Below are 12,373 nucleotides of genomic sequence, written 5' to 3'. Positions count from 1 at the left end.
GGATATATATAATTTTAAATAAATGTGTAATGTTCTGTAATGTGGATGTGTCCTAGTGTATGTATCGGCTCTTCCATAATTGAAGGACTCTCATGATATTTCCAAAACTGTTACTACAAAAAACAAACAAAAAACCCCCAAAACTACAGTATACATTCTTGTACATATACCTATACCTATAGGTAAGACTCCCCAAAATGGAATTGCTGTGTCAATAGTTACATGTATTTTCAATTTTACTAGATATTGTTACATTTTTTTTTTTTTTGGTGGAGGGGAGATTTTAAGCAATTCATTTCCCATTGCCAGAGGATTTGTTTCCCCGTATCCTCACCAGCACTGACTACAAGAGAACTTTCCTAACCAAGAGAGAAGTTAACAATTTTGCCCAGCTAACAATAAGTGTTCTGAATTTTCTTCCAGTAAATTTACTATAATTTTTACATTTAAGTTTTAATCTACCTAGAGATTTTTTAAATCAAAAATTTATTAAAATATTTTGAAATAAAAATAAATTTATTTATTTATTTATTTATTTATTAACGTTTATTTATTTTTGGGACAGAGAGAGACAGAGCATGAACGGGGGAGGGACAGAGAGAGAGGGAGACACAGAATTGGAAACAGGCTCCAGGCTCTGAGCCATCAGCCCAGAGCCCGACGCGGGGCTCGAACTCACGGACCACAAGATCGTGACCTGGCTGAAGTCGGACGCTTAACCGACTGCACCACCCAGGCGCCCCTAAAAATTTATTTTTAAATGAGGTATAAAGGATTTTAGCTTTCTGGCTTTCAAGATGGATAACCACTTATTCAGGTATGTTAAGTCACCATTTTCCCACTGATTTGAAATCCCACAATTGGGATATTTGCCATATATTATCTTTCTGTTTATACAAGGATCTACTTTTGGGCCCTCTGCGCTAATTTTGTCTTGCCATTATAACAACCACAATTTAGTGGCTTAGTCCATGCCACTCATAAACGCTAGTTTATGAGTATAGTTCTGTTGATGAAAAGTCCAGGTATGGTGAGACTTGGTTCTTTGCTCAGGTTCTCAAAGGTTGAAATTAGTATGTCATCGAGGCTGAGTTCTTAACTGAAAACCCAGGAAGAATCTACTTCCAACTTTACTCAGGTTGTTGGCAGACCTTGGTTCTTTGCAGTAGTAGGACCTATGTCTCCATTTTCTTGCTGGCCGTCACTGGAAGGCTGCTCTCAACCCCTAGAGACAACCAGCAGCCATCCTTTTGCATTGTATTTAATTTGCTAGATTTTTATGAGTTTTTCCATCAATATTCCTAAGTAAAAGTGGTTTATAATTTTTTGTGGCAATTATAAAAAAGTTTGCACATGTTTTTAATATGTATAGATATTTATATTCTGGTGATAAATGGTTATTCGCAGTGAAACTTTTTTATTTTTATTTTTTTTTACCATATAATTGCCTTGCTGTGAAGGAGTGTTGCAAGTTGGGTGTATATAGCATTTGGTTCATGTTAATCTCATACCCAGTCCTTCTCTCCCAGTATTCACGTGCGTTAAGAATCTTGACCTTTAGGGGGTGCCTGGGTGGCTCAGTTGGTTAAGTGGCTGACGACTTGTGCTGAGGCTCAGGTCATGATCTCCAGGTTGGTGGATTTGAGCCCCCTGTGGGGCTCTGCTGACAGCTCCGAGCCTGGAGCCTGATTCAGATTCTGTGTCTCCCTCTCTCTCTCCTCTCCCTCCCCCACTCACACTCTACCTCTCTGTCTCTAAAAAATAAATAAACATTAAAAAAAAAAGCATCTTGACCTTTAGGATCTATGATCATATTAATTAATTTTTAAATTCTAGATAAAATGCTAATGTCCGTTAGTGAAAGCAAAGTGTCCAGAGTCAGGTGTTTTTTGACATTGCATAATTTGGGTAATGTTGGGCTTCAAGTTTCCATGCTTAGCCTGGGAACATGCAGGCCTTTTCATATAGTTAATCTTTAATGGTATTTTTCCATCACTAACCAGCAGCAAGTTTGTTGTAACCCAAATTTTCACAAGTAGTAGTTTACTCCTAAAGTAAAAATGATGTTAGGCATGGAGACTTTAATAAAACCTAGGTAAATGTGTTTTTTTCCTTTTAAACGAAATACTAAATCTCCCTACCTTTAGGGACAGTAGCTCACTCACAAGTCAAGTATCTAGATCTGAAAATTCTTTCTGTTTCTAAGTGATGATAATTGAACTTTTAGCCTTTGGTTCTTTATGTGTGTGTGTGTGTGTGTGTGTGTGTGTGTGTGTGTGTGTGTGTGTTTAATTTTGCTGTTAATTCTGAAGGCAGTGTTTCAATCAGTGGCAGAGTATTAGGTCAAATAAAGCATGGGACCATTTTATGTATTAGCAGAACACCATGACAAATCAACTCTCTTTAGAGTGGGCTAAATCTTGGAATGATGAATGATGTTTTGAAAAATAGTAAAAATGCTTCATAGCACGTTGTTCTTTAGAGTTTTGTCTACTAGGTTACTCTGTTTACCCCTGGGAACAGCTGAGAAGAAGGTATTGCTATCGTCACATGGTTGGTTGCCTGGCAAACTCTCCAATTAAATGAAATGCAAAGTTGCTAAAGCTGAGTGTGAGTTATATACAGTTTAAGAAATTAAATATAGATCAATAATTGGGTATAGTTGTTACTGTCAACACTGTGCATATAAATTCTCAATATTTATGAATAAATGCTATAATTGAGAGAACATTTTCCAGATAATCACTACATTTTTTTTGCTTTACTTAGCTCTTAATTATGGTTCACACACCATTGTAAGGGCTTTACGTATATTAACTCACTTAATCCTCAGAACAACCCTTTGATCAAGGTTAGCTGGCAAGTGAAGGTGCCAGGAATTGATGTCAGCGTCTGGCTTTGGAGTCTATGCTCTTAATCACTACTATACTGCTTACTGGTCTTATAAAGCCAGTGGGAAAGAAAACGATTTTCTGCAAGAGTCTTTCAGGCTTGGAGAAGCAGATTCCTTCTATTAATAAAGGTAGAAGGAATGCAGTCACAAACTGACTGCTTCTGTTTTCTCAAACTTAAATCTTATTACTCCTGCTTCTAATGGAAGGAAAGCCCGGCTGAACCATGAAAGAGGAAATGGGGTGTTTCGTCTCCTTTCCCCATACTTCCTCGTTTCTATAAAATTCAATGATCAACAGTCATTTGTTGATCATCTAACTTTGGCCAAGCATTAGACTCTGTTGTGGAGTCTGGAAACAATTAGATGCGTTGCCTGACTTTGAAGAAAGAAGCTACCTGCTGCACCCTGAAACAAGTGGGGTGAATGAGCCAGTCTCAGCATTGTAATGGGAGCAGAGCAGGGAATGCCTTACTGTATCTCCTGTGTGGACCCTCCTCAGTTTCCCCCACTCCACAGTCAAACTAAAACGATGAATAGGGGCTGGTGCAGTGAGTGGATGAAATGATTGACCAGCCCTCCAGAAAGCAGCATTTGCAGAGATATGAGGTATAACCTGTGCTTTGCAACCTCCCTGATAAGTCATTTGGGTACTAGATTCCACATTCAGGGCTCCATTCTAGTTTCTTTTAATCAGGATATCCAGGGAAGGGGCCTAGGGAACTGTTACGACAGAAGCTTGGGAAACACCAAACAAGTGGAATACAGTTTGTTCGTGAACATAGTTTGAATTTTGGATAGAATGGTTGAGGATGAGATCGGGTGGTGTGGGGGTCATTTTATGTCATGCCTGTATTTTGTTAATGTTTGTTCTTCTGTATGTATCCTACTTAGTGCTGGTTACTTGTTACGTATCTACAGGTGTATTGGACTGAGCATTTACTTAGAGTTGGACAACTTTATTTAATTTGAAAAGCAATATATTGAAAGATTGGATCTCAGCCCAATTTACAGGGTTTACAACCTTGATTCTGTATAACCTGAGAAATAGCCAAAGTGGAGAGTGAGAGTGGGGAATAGAATGAACAATGTTTGTCAACAGTGTGCCCCATGATTCTTCATGGGTCTCATTTTTTTCATTGGCAAGCTGAGGTGCAGAGGTTAATTACATAGGTCACATACCTAATAAGTTATACAACTGATATATGAGCTGGAGTCTATAGAGCAGGAAGAATTTGATTTGTCAAAAAGTGGTAAACATTGTGCTTATTCACTCAATTAAAATAGATGAACCAGAAAATGCAGGGTTAGGGTCAGGGGTTATAGTAAAAAGGCTTCTGACAGTTGTTATCATGTGAAAATATGTGCCCAATATTTTGTTGTTTTTTTTTTTTTGATTTAAGAGAAACTAAATATCAGTATTTTTATGTGAATTTATATCTATTTGCAAAGGTTGGTCCTGTATCAGAAAACAAATTCTAATAATGTGTTTACCGACACCATGAATCAAGATACATCACTGGGTAGAATTTTGCTTAAAGGCCACTGGTTTGTGACCTCTAGATTAAATAATCTCTAAAGTCTAAGCTTTAAAATACTATGATTCATGCTGATTCTTAATGAGGTATGACTTACTCTGATTTGCTTTCCTTTTGATATCTTAAGTTTTGCTGTAGATTTATATGAACTATTATTAATAACAACCTTCTTTAAGCAATAATGTATTTTTAGCTTTGCTGGGATAGATAAAGAAAGATTAAAAGGCTACCTTCTCCTGGCCATGATAGGAAGTGTTGCCATCCCTGAACATTCTAGTTCAGCTGCTGTTTTCCCCTGCCTTTCTGCCATAACAGAAAGTAGGTCTGTTCACTTCCGTGTAGACCTTCGACCCATTGTGGAGTCACATTCAATCATTGTCTTTCCAAAGTGTGTATAGCAACATACTAGTTAATCTCGAGACCAATTCAGTGCATCTTGACCAGTATTAAAATGGGAGAGAGACCAAACGAGAGTGAAAATAGAGTAGAATAGAACATGCATTGCAAGTAATAAGGATAAGAATTGTTTTATAACTTCTGTTTCAGCTGTGTTTGTATTTGTGTGTGTGGAGGTTCTAGGTTACATCATAGAACGTATTTCTCACCAGTCTGACAGTTGACAAATTTTGAAAATGCTCGAGCTAGAATGTCTAAGTAGATCCTTGGTCATTCCTGCTCGATATAAAGTGGTTTAAATTCTAAACTGGAAATTTGAAAGGATATTAACCACATCTTAATTACCTCTGCATCTGGTCTTTTTGCAATCCCATGAAGACGCTATTAGTGTCTCTGTCTTGTGTAGATCAGTCCTTTGATCCAGTATTCACTCTTCAGGAGAGAATGGCAGTGCTGAGGGGAAGGCATTACAAGATGAGTCACCTGGCCTTGGAGAGAAGGACAGAGATTCAATGGCTGAGGAGGATGCTGGGGAGGGCAATAGGCAGCCCCAATTCAGTCCTCACTAAAATTCCCTGGGATTGAGAACGGGGGAAGGGGAAACACAATACATGAGTAAATAGAGCCCCTAATGAAAGTGTTCTCATACCATTTATACCTTCAGCGGTTGGGTCATGTGTTTGTTTGATATGGAAAAAATTGTAAACTTTACTATCCTTCCTGTTCTTTAAGACTTTCCAGAAGTTTATGAGGAGTGTTTCAGTGGGTGTCTGTTTGTTTTGCCAGATCACCTACACCTCCTAGATCTCAGCGCGTTTTGGACATGACTGAGTGTCTTCAGTGGGCCAGGTATCGCTGGCAGCGGCTGATGGGCAGCACACGCAGGGACGACGAGGAGAGGCCGTACAACTATTCCTCTCTGCTCGCCTGTGGGAGTGTGCCCTCTCACACTCCCAAACTGGCAGCAAAGCACCGCGTTGTTGTCCCCCACCTTCGGCCCTTCAAGGATGAGTATGAAAAGTTCTCTGGTACCTACGTCAATAACCGAATACGAACAACAAAGTACACACTTCTAAATTTTGTGCCAAGAAACTTATTTGAACAATTTCACAGGTACTTTTATTCTGTTTTTGAAAAAGGAGATTTTACGTTCTTTGTCATTCTGGTTGATACAAGAATTTTCATTCCTATAACGTAGGTTACCTAAGCCTGCGACTTGGGACATTTCCTTTGATGACTCTGGTAGAGTCTGTTGTGAAAAGATGACCCCTCACGTTTACACAGCGCTTTACAATTGGTAAAATGCTTTCTCTTGACCAGGGAAGATACTGTTGTGTTCATATTCTAGAGTAGGAAACAAAGTTCGATGCTGGGGTTTACCCATGGTCATGCCAGTGATAAGGAGCAGACCAGGAGCCATAGCTCTGAGTCTTTTCACACTTGCTTCCATGTTCTTTCCATTAGACCAAGCTGCATTTTATTTTCGCTTTTTCTTACTTGATTATAGGGGGAAATAGAGCTCTGAAGCAAATGCAGATATAAGATGTTACTAGGTGAAGCAACGACATAGTTCAGTTTAATATGTATTTATTGAAGCTCTCCTGTGAGTTTAGGCATTGAAGGAAATGTCTAAATGGTGCTCCTTTCCTAATGGAGTTTGCCATTCAGCCGAGGAAACAGGAGATGTATACAATGAAAAGACACAGTGGATGTGATGAGTGTTATAAAGTCCTACCAAGTAGGATGGAAGCCTCAAAATGAGCAATAGTAGAACAATAGAAGACGAAATGGCGTTGAAATTTAATTGTGGAGAGTGGGTGAGATTTTCAAGGCAAAGGTGTCGGCAAAGCACATTTCAGATGCAGGAAGGAATAGGAGTAAAAGCAGAAAGGCAGTAGCATAGATTTAACTGAGGCCTGGAATGTGGACCCTTCTGCCTGACACCCTTAGAAGCAAATAAAGGCAGAGAGAACATTTAGGAAGATTCCGTATATACTCTGGTGAGTGGTAAGACCTGAGCTTAGAAAAATGCGGGAATGAAAAGAATGATCTATTACAGATATTATGGGTTAGATACGGAGAATTAAGTAAAAAGATGGTGTGAACATTTTGATCTGAGTTAACCAGAAGGATTAGCAGAAGACAGGAATGAAAAGAAAGTTGGTTTGATTATTTTGTTTTTATAAATGTTGAGTTTGAGATGCTAATGTGTGAATAGAGAGATTCTCAGCATTCATTATTCATTCTACACATATTCATTTTCATTATTCACTCTACTTCGGTTCCACATGCATTTATTGAACGGTGGGTATGTTTACAGTATAGATGTGAATTTGTTGAATTAATGGCTTTAAATGCTGTGGGTGAGTCTGTCTTTTATGAAGTTCATAATCTAGTACACTTGATGGAGCTAGAATCTGGAACTTGAACAGAGTCCAGGGCCAGTGTTGTAAGTTTGGATGCAGTCCACATGAAAACAATAGAAGCCAAAAAAGTAGCAAAAAGAGTTAAGAAAGAAATTTTCAGAGCAGAAGGAGTTAGAGGCGAGGAAGGGAGAAATGTGGGGAAATTATTTTGAGAAGTTTAATGGTTAATGGAGAAAATTCATGGTAAAAACTCAAGGGGCTATGCAGGATTGAGATTTTAAGGAAATGAGCCACTTGAATTTACCTTAGGGACCAGTGGAGAAGTATTTGAATATGTAAAATAAAGGAGTGGAGGAAGTTCCTGAAAAAGTGCATAGCCGAAGAGCTGAGATAGAAGGGTAGGTCTCCAGGGGAAAAAAACCCTCTCGGGCTTCTCTGTTTATTTTGAGCCTTGTTTGAATTTAATGTTCAGACTTGCAAAGTAACTTCTGAAGGCTAGAGAATTGGAGTTTTAAAAAATTTATTTCTACTATGTGTTAAACACTGAATTTCCTCTAAATTTCTAGAGCCTTTAAAATGAAAATAGTGTCTTCTGTTATGCTTTATGTCATGTTTTACACAACCCAAGACTATCCTGCTCCAATATTCACTATTATGTATTTAATAAAAACTACCTCCTATTTATTGAAGTAATGCCCTGAGCTGGATGTCTGCAGGAGTGACACATTGCTCAGATCCGTCAGGTTGTGCTAGTTATCTATTTCGTAGCATCGAAAATGAAACAGTAGAAATTCGTTGGAAGGCACCCTGTGGTATTGTTGCCCCTCTTGCTTTAAACTTGTATGTGATTTGTTAACACCTGCTTGTGTGTGTTTGGATTTGCAGAGCTGCCAATTTATATTTCCTGTTTCTAGCTGTCTTGAACTGGGTGCCTTTGGTCGAAGCCTTCCAAAAGGAAATTACGATGCTGCCTTTGGTGGTAGTCCTTACGATTATCGCAATTAAAGATGGTTTGGAAGATTACCGAAAATACAAGATTGACAAACAGATCAATAATTTAGTAACTAAAGTTTACAGTAGGTAAGTGGAACAGGAGCTGTGCTAGGAAATACCCATGTCTTAGAAATGTTACTTTTTTCCCCCCTTAGATGTGTTCCCCCTTAGAATGTTACTTTTTTCCCCCTTAGATGTGATCAGGACCCTTTTTGGTGATGGTGGTGGTGGTGCTGTTTTCACCTAATATTTGTTGAAGACCTGCAGTGAGTTTAGTTCAGGTGTCATAGCAGAACCAAAATGTGTAAGATGGTCCTGATTTAGGATGGTCTGATTTAGGATTCTTTGACTTTACTGTGATACAAGGCAGTATGCATTCAGATTTCAAATTTAGACAGTTTCCCTGGGTGAGTGATGCGGTAGGATACTTTCATGATGCTGGACAGTAGCAGGGAGCCTCAGTTCCCAGTCAGCCCTGTGATCAGGGGGGTAACATAATTATTTTGTACCCATACAACATTCTGTTTTTCACTTTCAGTACTGTAGTCAATAAATTATGTGAGATATTCAACACTTCATTATATTTTAGTATATGTGCTGCCGAAGCGAGCACTAACACTTCATTATAAAATAGGCTTTGTGTTAGATGATTTTGCCCAACCATAGGCTCATAGGTAAGCATTCTGAGCACGTTTAAGGTAGGCTAGGTTAAACTATGATATTCTGTAGGCTAGGGGTATTACATGCATTTTCAACCTACAGTATTTTCAACTTGCAATAGGTTTTTTGGGATGTAACCCTTTCATAAGTCAAGGAAGAGCTCTAAAAGTTGTTGTCAACCCAGGAGTTGATAAAGCAAAAGCTTCTATAATTTATTATAAGTGGAATTGAAAGCATTAAACTTCAAACCATAAGAAAGAAAGCAAGCAGATAGTTTTTAATACTGGATGTTATAATTTGGGATTAAGAAGAGGATGGAATAAGAAAAATATGAACGGATATGAAAATAAGATGGGATATGGAAGAAAAGACCAGAAGTACCTGTTGAGGAAAGGAATACTGAAAAATGGGGAAGAGTGGGGTTTTTTTGTTTGTTTGTTTTTAAAGATTTTATTTTTAAGTAATCTGTATAGCCAACGTGGGGCTCAAAATCACAACCCTGAAATCAAGAGTTACATGCTGTGCTGAATGAGTTAGCCAGGCACCCCAAGAGTGTTCTTTTTTGTACACAAAACTAGAGGCTTATAAAAGTCTTCCCACTGCAGCAGCAAAAGGTATTCATAATAGGTCTTTTCAGAAGCATATATGCTCTGTTGGAGACGTGTATCTCCAGTATTTATTAAACTGAAAGACTGTGTAGCTAAGAATAAAGTCTGTAAAGATGAGTTTTGAACTGTGCTGTATGTTGTAAATCTACATCTACAAATTATACCTACGATACTGGTATCCAGAGATAACTATAACACAGCTGTATATTCCTTTAAGTCCTGTGCTCATTGTGTACATGTGTTTTACAAAATTAAGATTGTGTTGCATATATTTTTATCCTAGTTGTTTTAGCTTAATACTGTACCACAAACATTTCCCATGTCTTTGTGAAGATGAAATTTTCATATTCCATACTTTTATGAAAATGAATTACAAAGTTGATAATATTCTCTGGCATTATGTTTCATGAGAAATGTATCTACTTTTTATTTTAAAATGCTCTTTTTTTAATTTTTTAATGTTTGTTTATTTGAGAGAGAGAGAGAGCATGAGCAGGGGGAGGGCCAGAGAGAAGGGGACGGAGGATCCAAAGCAGGCTCTGTACAGTCAGCACAGAGCCCGATGTGGGGCTTGAACTCATGAACTGTGAGATCATGACCTGAGTCAAAGCCAGACACTTAATTGACTGAGCCACCCAGGTGCCCCTGTATCTACTTTTTAAAAAGTCATCTTTAGGGGTGCCTGGGTGGCTGAGTCGGTTAAGTGTCTGACTCTTGATTTTGGCTCTGGCCATGATCTCCTGGTTCATAAGATCGAGCCCCATGTCAGGCTCTGCACTGACAGTGCAGAACCTGCTTGGGATTCTCTCTCTCCCCTCTTTGTTTGCCTCTCTCTCTCTCTCATGTGTACATGCTCACTCTCTCTCGAAAATAAAATAAATAAACTTTAAAAAGTCATCACTAGAACAGATTTGTGAAATTCTGAATCTAATATGTTAATAGCTTTACAAACAAGTTTATAATGTTATTTATTTATTTATTCATTCATTCATTCATTCATTCATTCATTCTTGGGTAGGAGTGTTCTGAGGAAACAGAATATATTTTTTTTTTATTTAAAAAAAAATTTTTTTTAACGTTTATTTATTTTTGAGAGAGAGACAGAGCATGAATGGGGGAGGGGCAGAGAGAGAGGGAGACACAGAATCTGAAACAGGCTCCAGGCTCTGAGCAGTCAGCACAGAGCCCAACGTGGGGCTCGAACTCATGGACCGCGAGATCGTGACCTGAGCTGAAGTCGGATGCTTAACTGACTGAGCCACCCAGGCGCCCCGGAAACAGAGTATATTAACTTGGCCTGAGGTAACTAACCCACTAAAGGAGCCGTGATGAGAAATGAAGAGAGGGAGTGTTAGGCCTACTGTGAAGGGACTTTACCACCAGGCCACTGCTTGGACATTGCACTAGCCAGGGTTGTCCGGAGAAATAGAACAAATAGGAATGAGATTTATTATAAGGAATTCGCTCCTGTGATAAAAGAGGCCAAGAAACGCCAGCATCCACAAGCTGGAGTTTCTGGAAGGCCAGCAGCGCACTATGAAGGGCTGAGAGCCAGAGAATTGATAATGTAGATTATAGTGCAAGTCTGAAGGCCTGAGAACCAGGAATGCTGAGGTCAGACTATCAGTGTCCCAGCTCAAGCATCAGAAAGGCAGATAGTAAATTCAACCTTTCTCTGCCTTTTTGTTCTCAAGGGATTGGGTGAGGGCCATCTGCTTTACTCAGTTCACCAATTCAAATGCTATTTTCTCCCAGAAACACTCTCACAGACACACCCAGAAATAGTGTTCAACCAGTTTCTGGGCATCACTAGTGAAGTTGACATGTAAAATTAACCATCAGAGATGTTTTCCTTTAGTGGCAGAGAATTCATCTCTCTCTCTCTCTTTTTTAAGTTTTTATTTAAATTCCAGTTAACATACAGTGTAATATTAGTTTTAGGTATACAATATAATGATTCAGTAATTCCATAGATCACCTGGTGCTCAGCACAACACGTACCCTCCTTAACCCCCATCAGCTATTTAACCCATCCCCCTACCTACCTTCCCTCAGGGGTAACCATCATTTCTCTATAGTTAAAAGTCTGTTTCTTGGCTTGCCTGCTTCTCTCTTCCCCCCACTCCCTTCACCCCCTTTTGAGCAGAGAAGGAATGGGTGAAAGCTATGCTTTAGGAATATTGGTCTACTCAAGTCCTGGGAATAGCCTCTCCTAATAGAGTAGATCTGCCTCTGCAAATCATTCCAGAGCACTGCTGGGAGTAGATGCAAAGTACAGGAAGGGGTGCATACAGAGGTACTGTGAAGAAGAACCCAATTGAATTTGGTGAACTTCTGTGATTTTTGAGTAGAAGTACCGCTGATAGAAGTAGGGAGCATTACATTCACCTTAGGGGTAGGATGAGCTGGAAATGAGAGCAAGACAGGCATCCAAGTGGAAATGCCCCCCAGGCAAACAGGAACGTAGTGCAGAAGTTCTGGAAGGAAGGAAAAGCTATGATAAGAAATGTCGAAGTCATCAGTCTGTGTAGAGATGATTTTGAAGTGAGGAGTTGGACTTAAAGCCCTAAGAGAAAACAGATGAAGAGCTGAAAGGCTGAGCTTTGAGCCCAGAGGTAGGCAGGCACTTCTCAGCCCCTTGAGCAGACTTTCCAGGTTCCTTCGGGCAGATGTTGCCACTCCTTCTTCTGACATCTCAGAGCATTTGGTACATTTCTTGGATTGACGTTAGTGTTCTTATGTAGACTCTAAATTTTTAGATTGTAATTCTAAATTTGTCAGACTAGAGATTCTGTTCTAGTTACCAAGTCTGAATAAGAGACATGTAGGTTCAAAAGTCTAGTTTTATAATAAAAAGCAGTACATTTTGAACAAATTTTAGGCTCTTTTGGCTGACCAAAAGTTCAACCAGATGACATAATT

At 39.0% G+C, this 12,373-nt stretch overlaps 1 protein-coding gene across 3 annotated transcripts in view; it reads left to right on the top strand.

Moving 5' to 3' along the window:
* The window catches only part of ATP10D (ATPase phospholipid transporting 10D (putative)), a 108,517-nt gene that overhangs the window by 22,525 nt on the left and 73,619 nt on the right, over nucleotides 1–12,373 (top strand). For 2 of the 3 annotated variants that reach the window (XM_043572722.1, XM_043572724.1), the window contains exons 2-3: nucleotides 5,611–5,937; nucleotides 8,076–8,270. In XM_043572722.1, the coding sequence (XP_043428657.1) occupies nucleotides 5,648–5,937; nucleotides 8,076–8,270 (485 nt within the window). In that variant the 5' untranslated portion in view covers nucleotides 5,611–5,647. Of the gene's footprint in view, nucleotides 1–5,610; nucleotides 5,938–8,075; nucleotides 8,271–12,373 lie in introns of those variants that run through there. The other variant, XM_043572725.1, reaches the window with a different exon arrangement.

The sequence above is a fragment of the Prionailurus bengalensis genome, chromosome B1 (genome assembly GCF_016509475.1).
Source record: "Prionailurus bengalensis isolate Pbe53 chromosome B1, Fcat_Pben_1.1_paternal_pri, whole genome shotgun sequence".
Lineage (NCBI taxonomy): Eukaryota > Metazoa > Chordata > Mammalia > Carnivora > Felidae > Prionailurus > Prionailurus bengalensis.
This window is presented reverse-complemented; position numbering and strand designations above follow the sequence as displayed.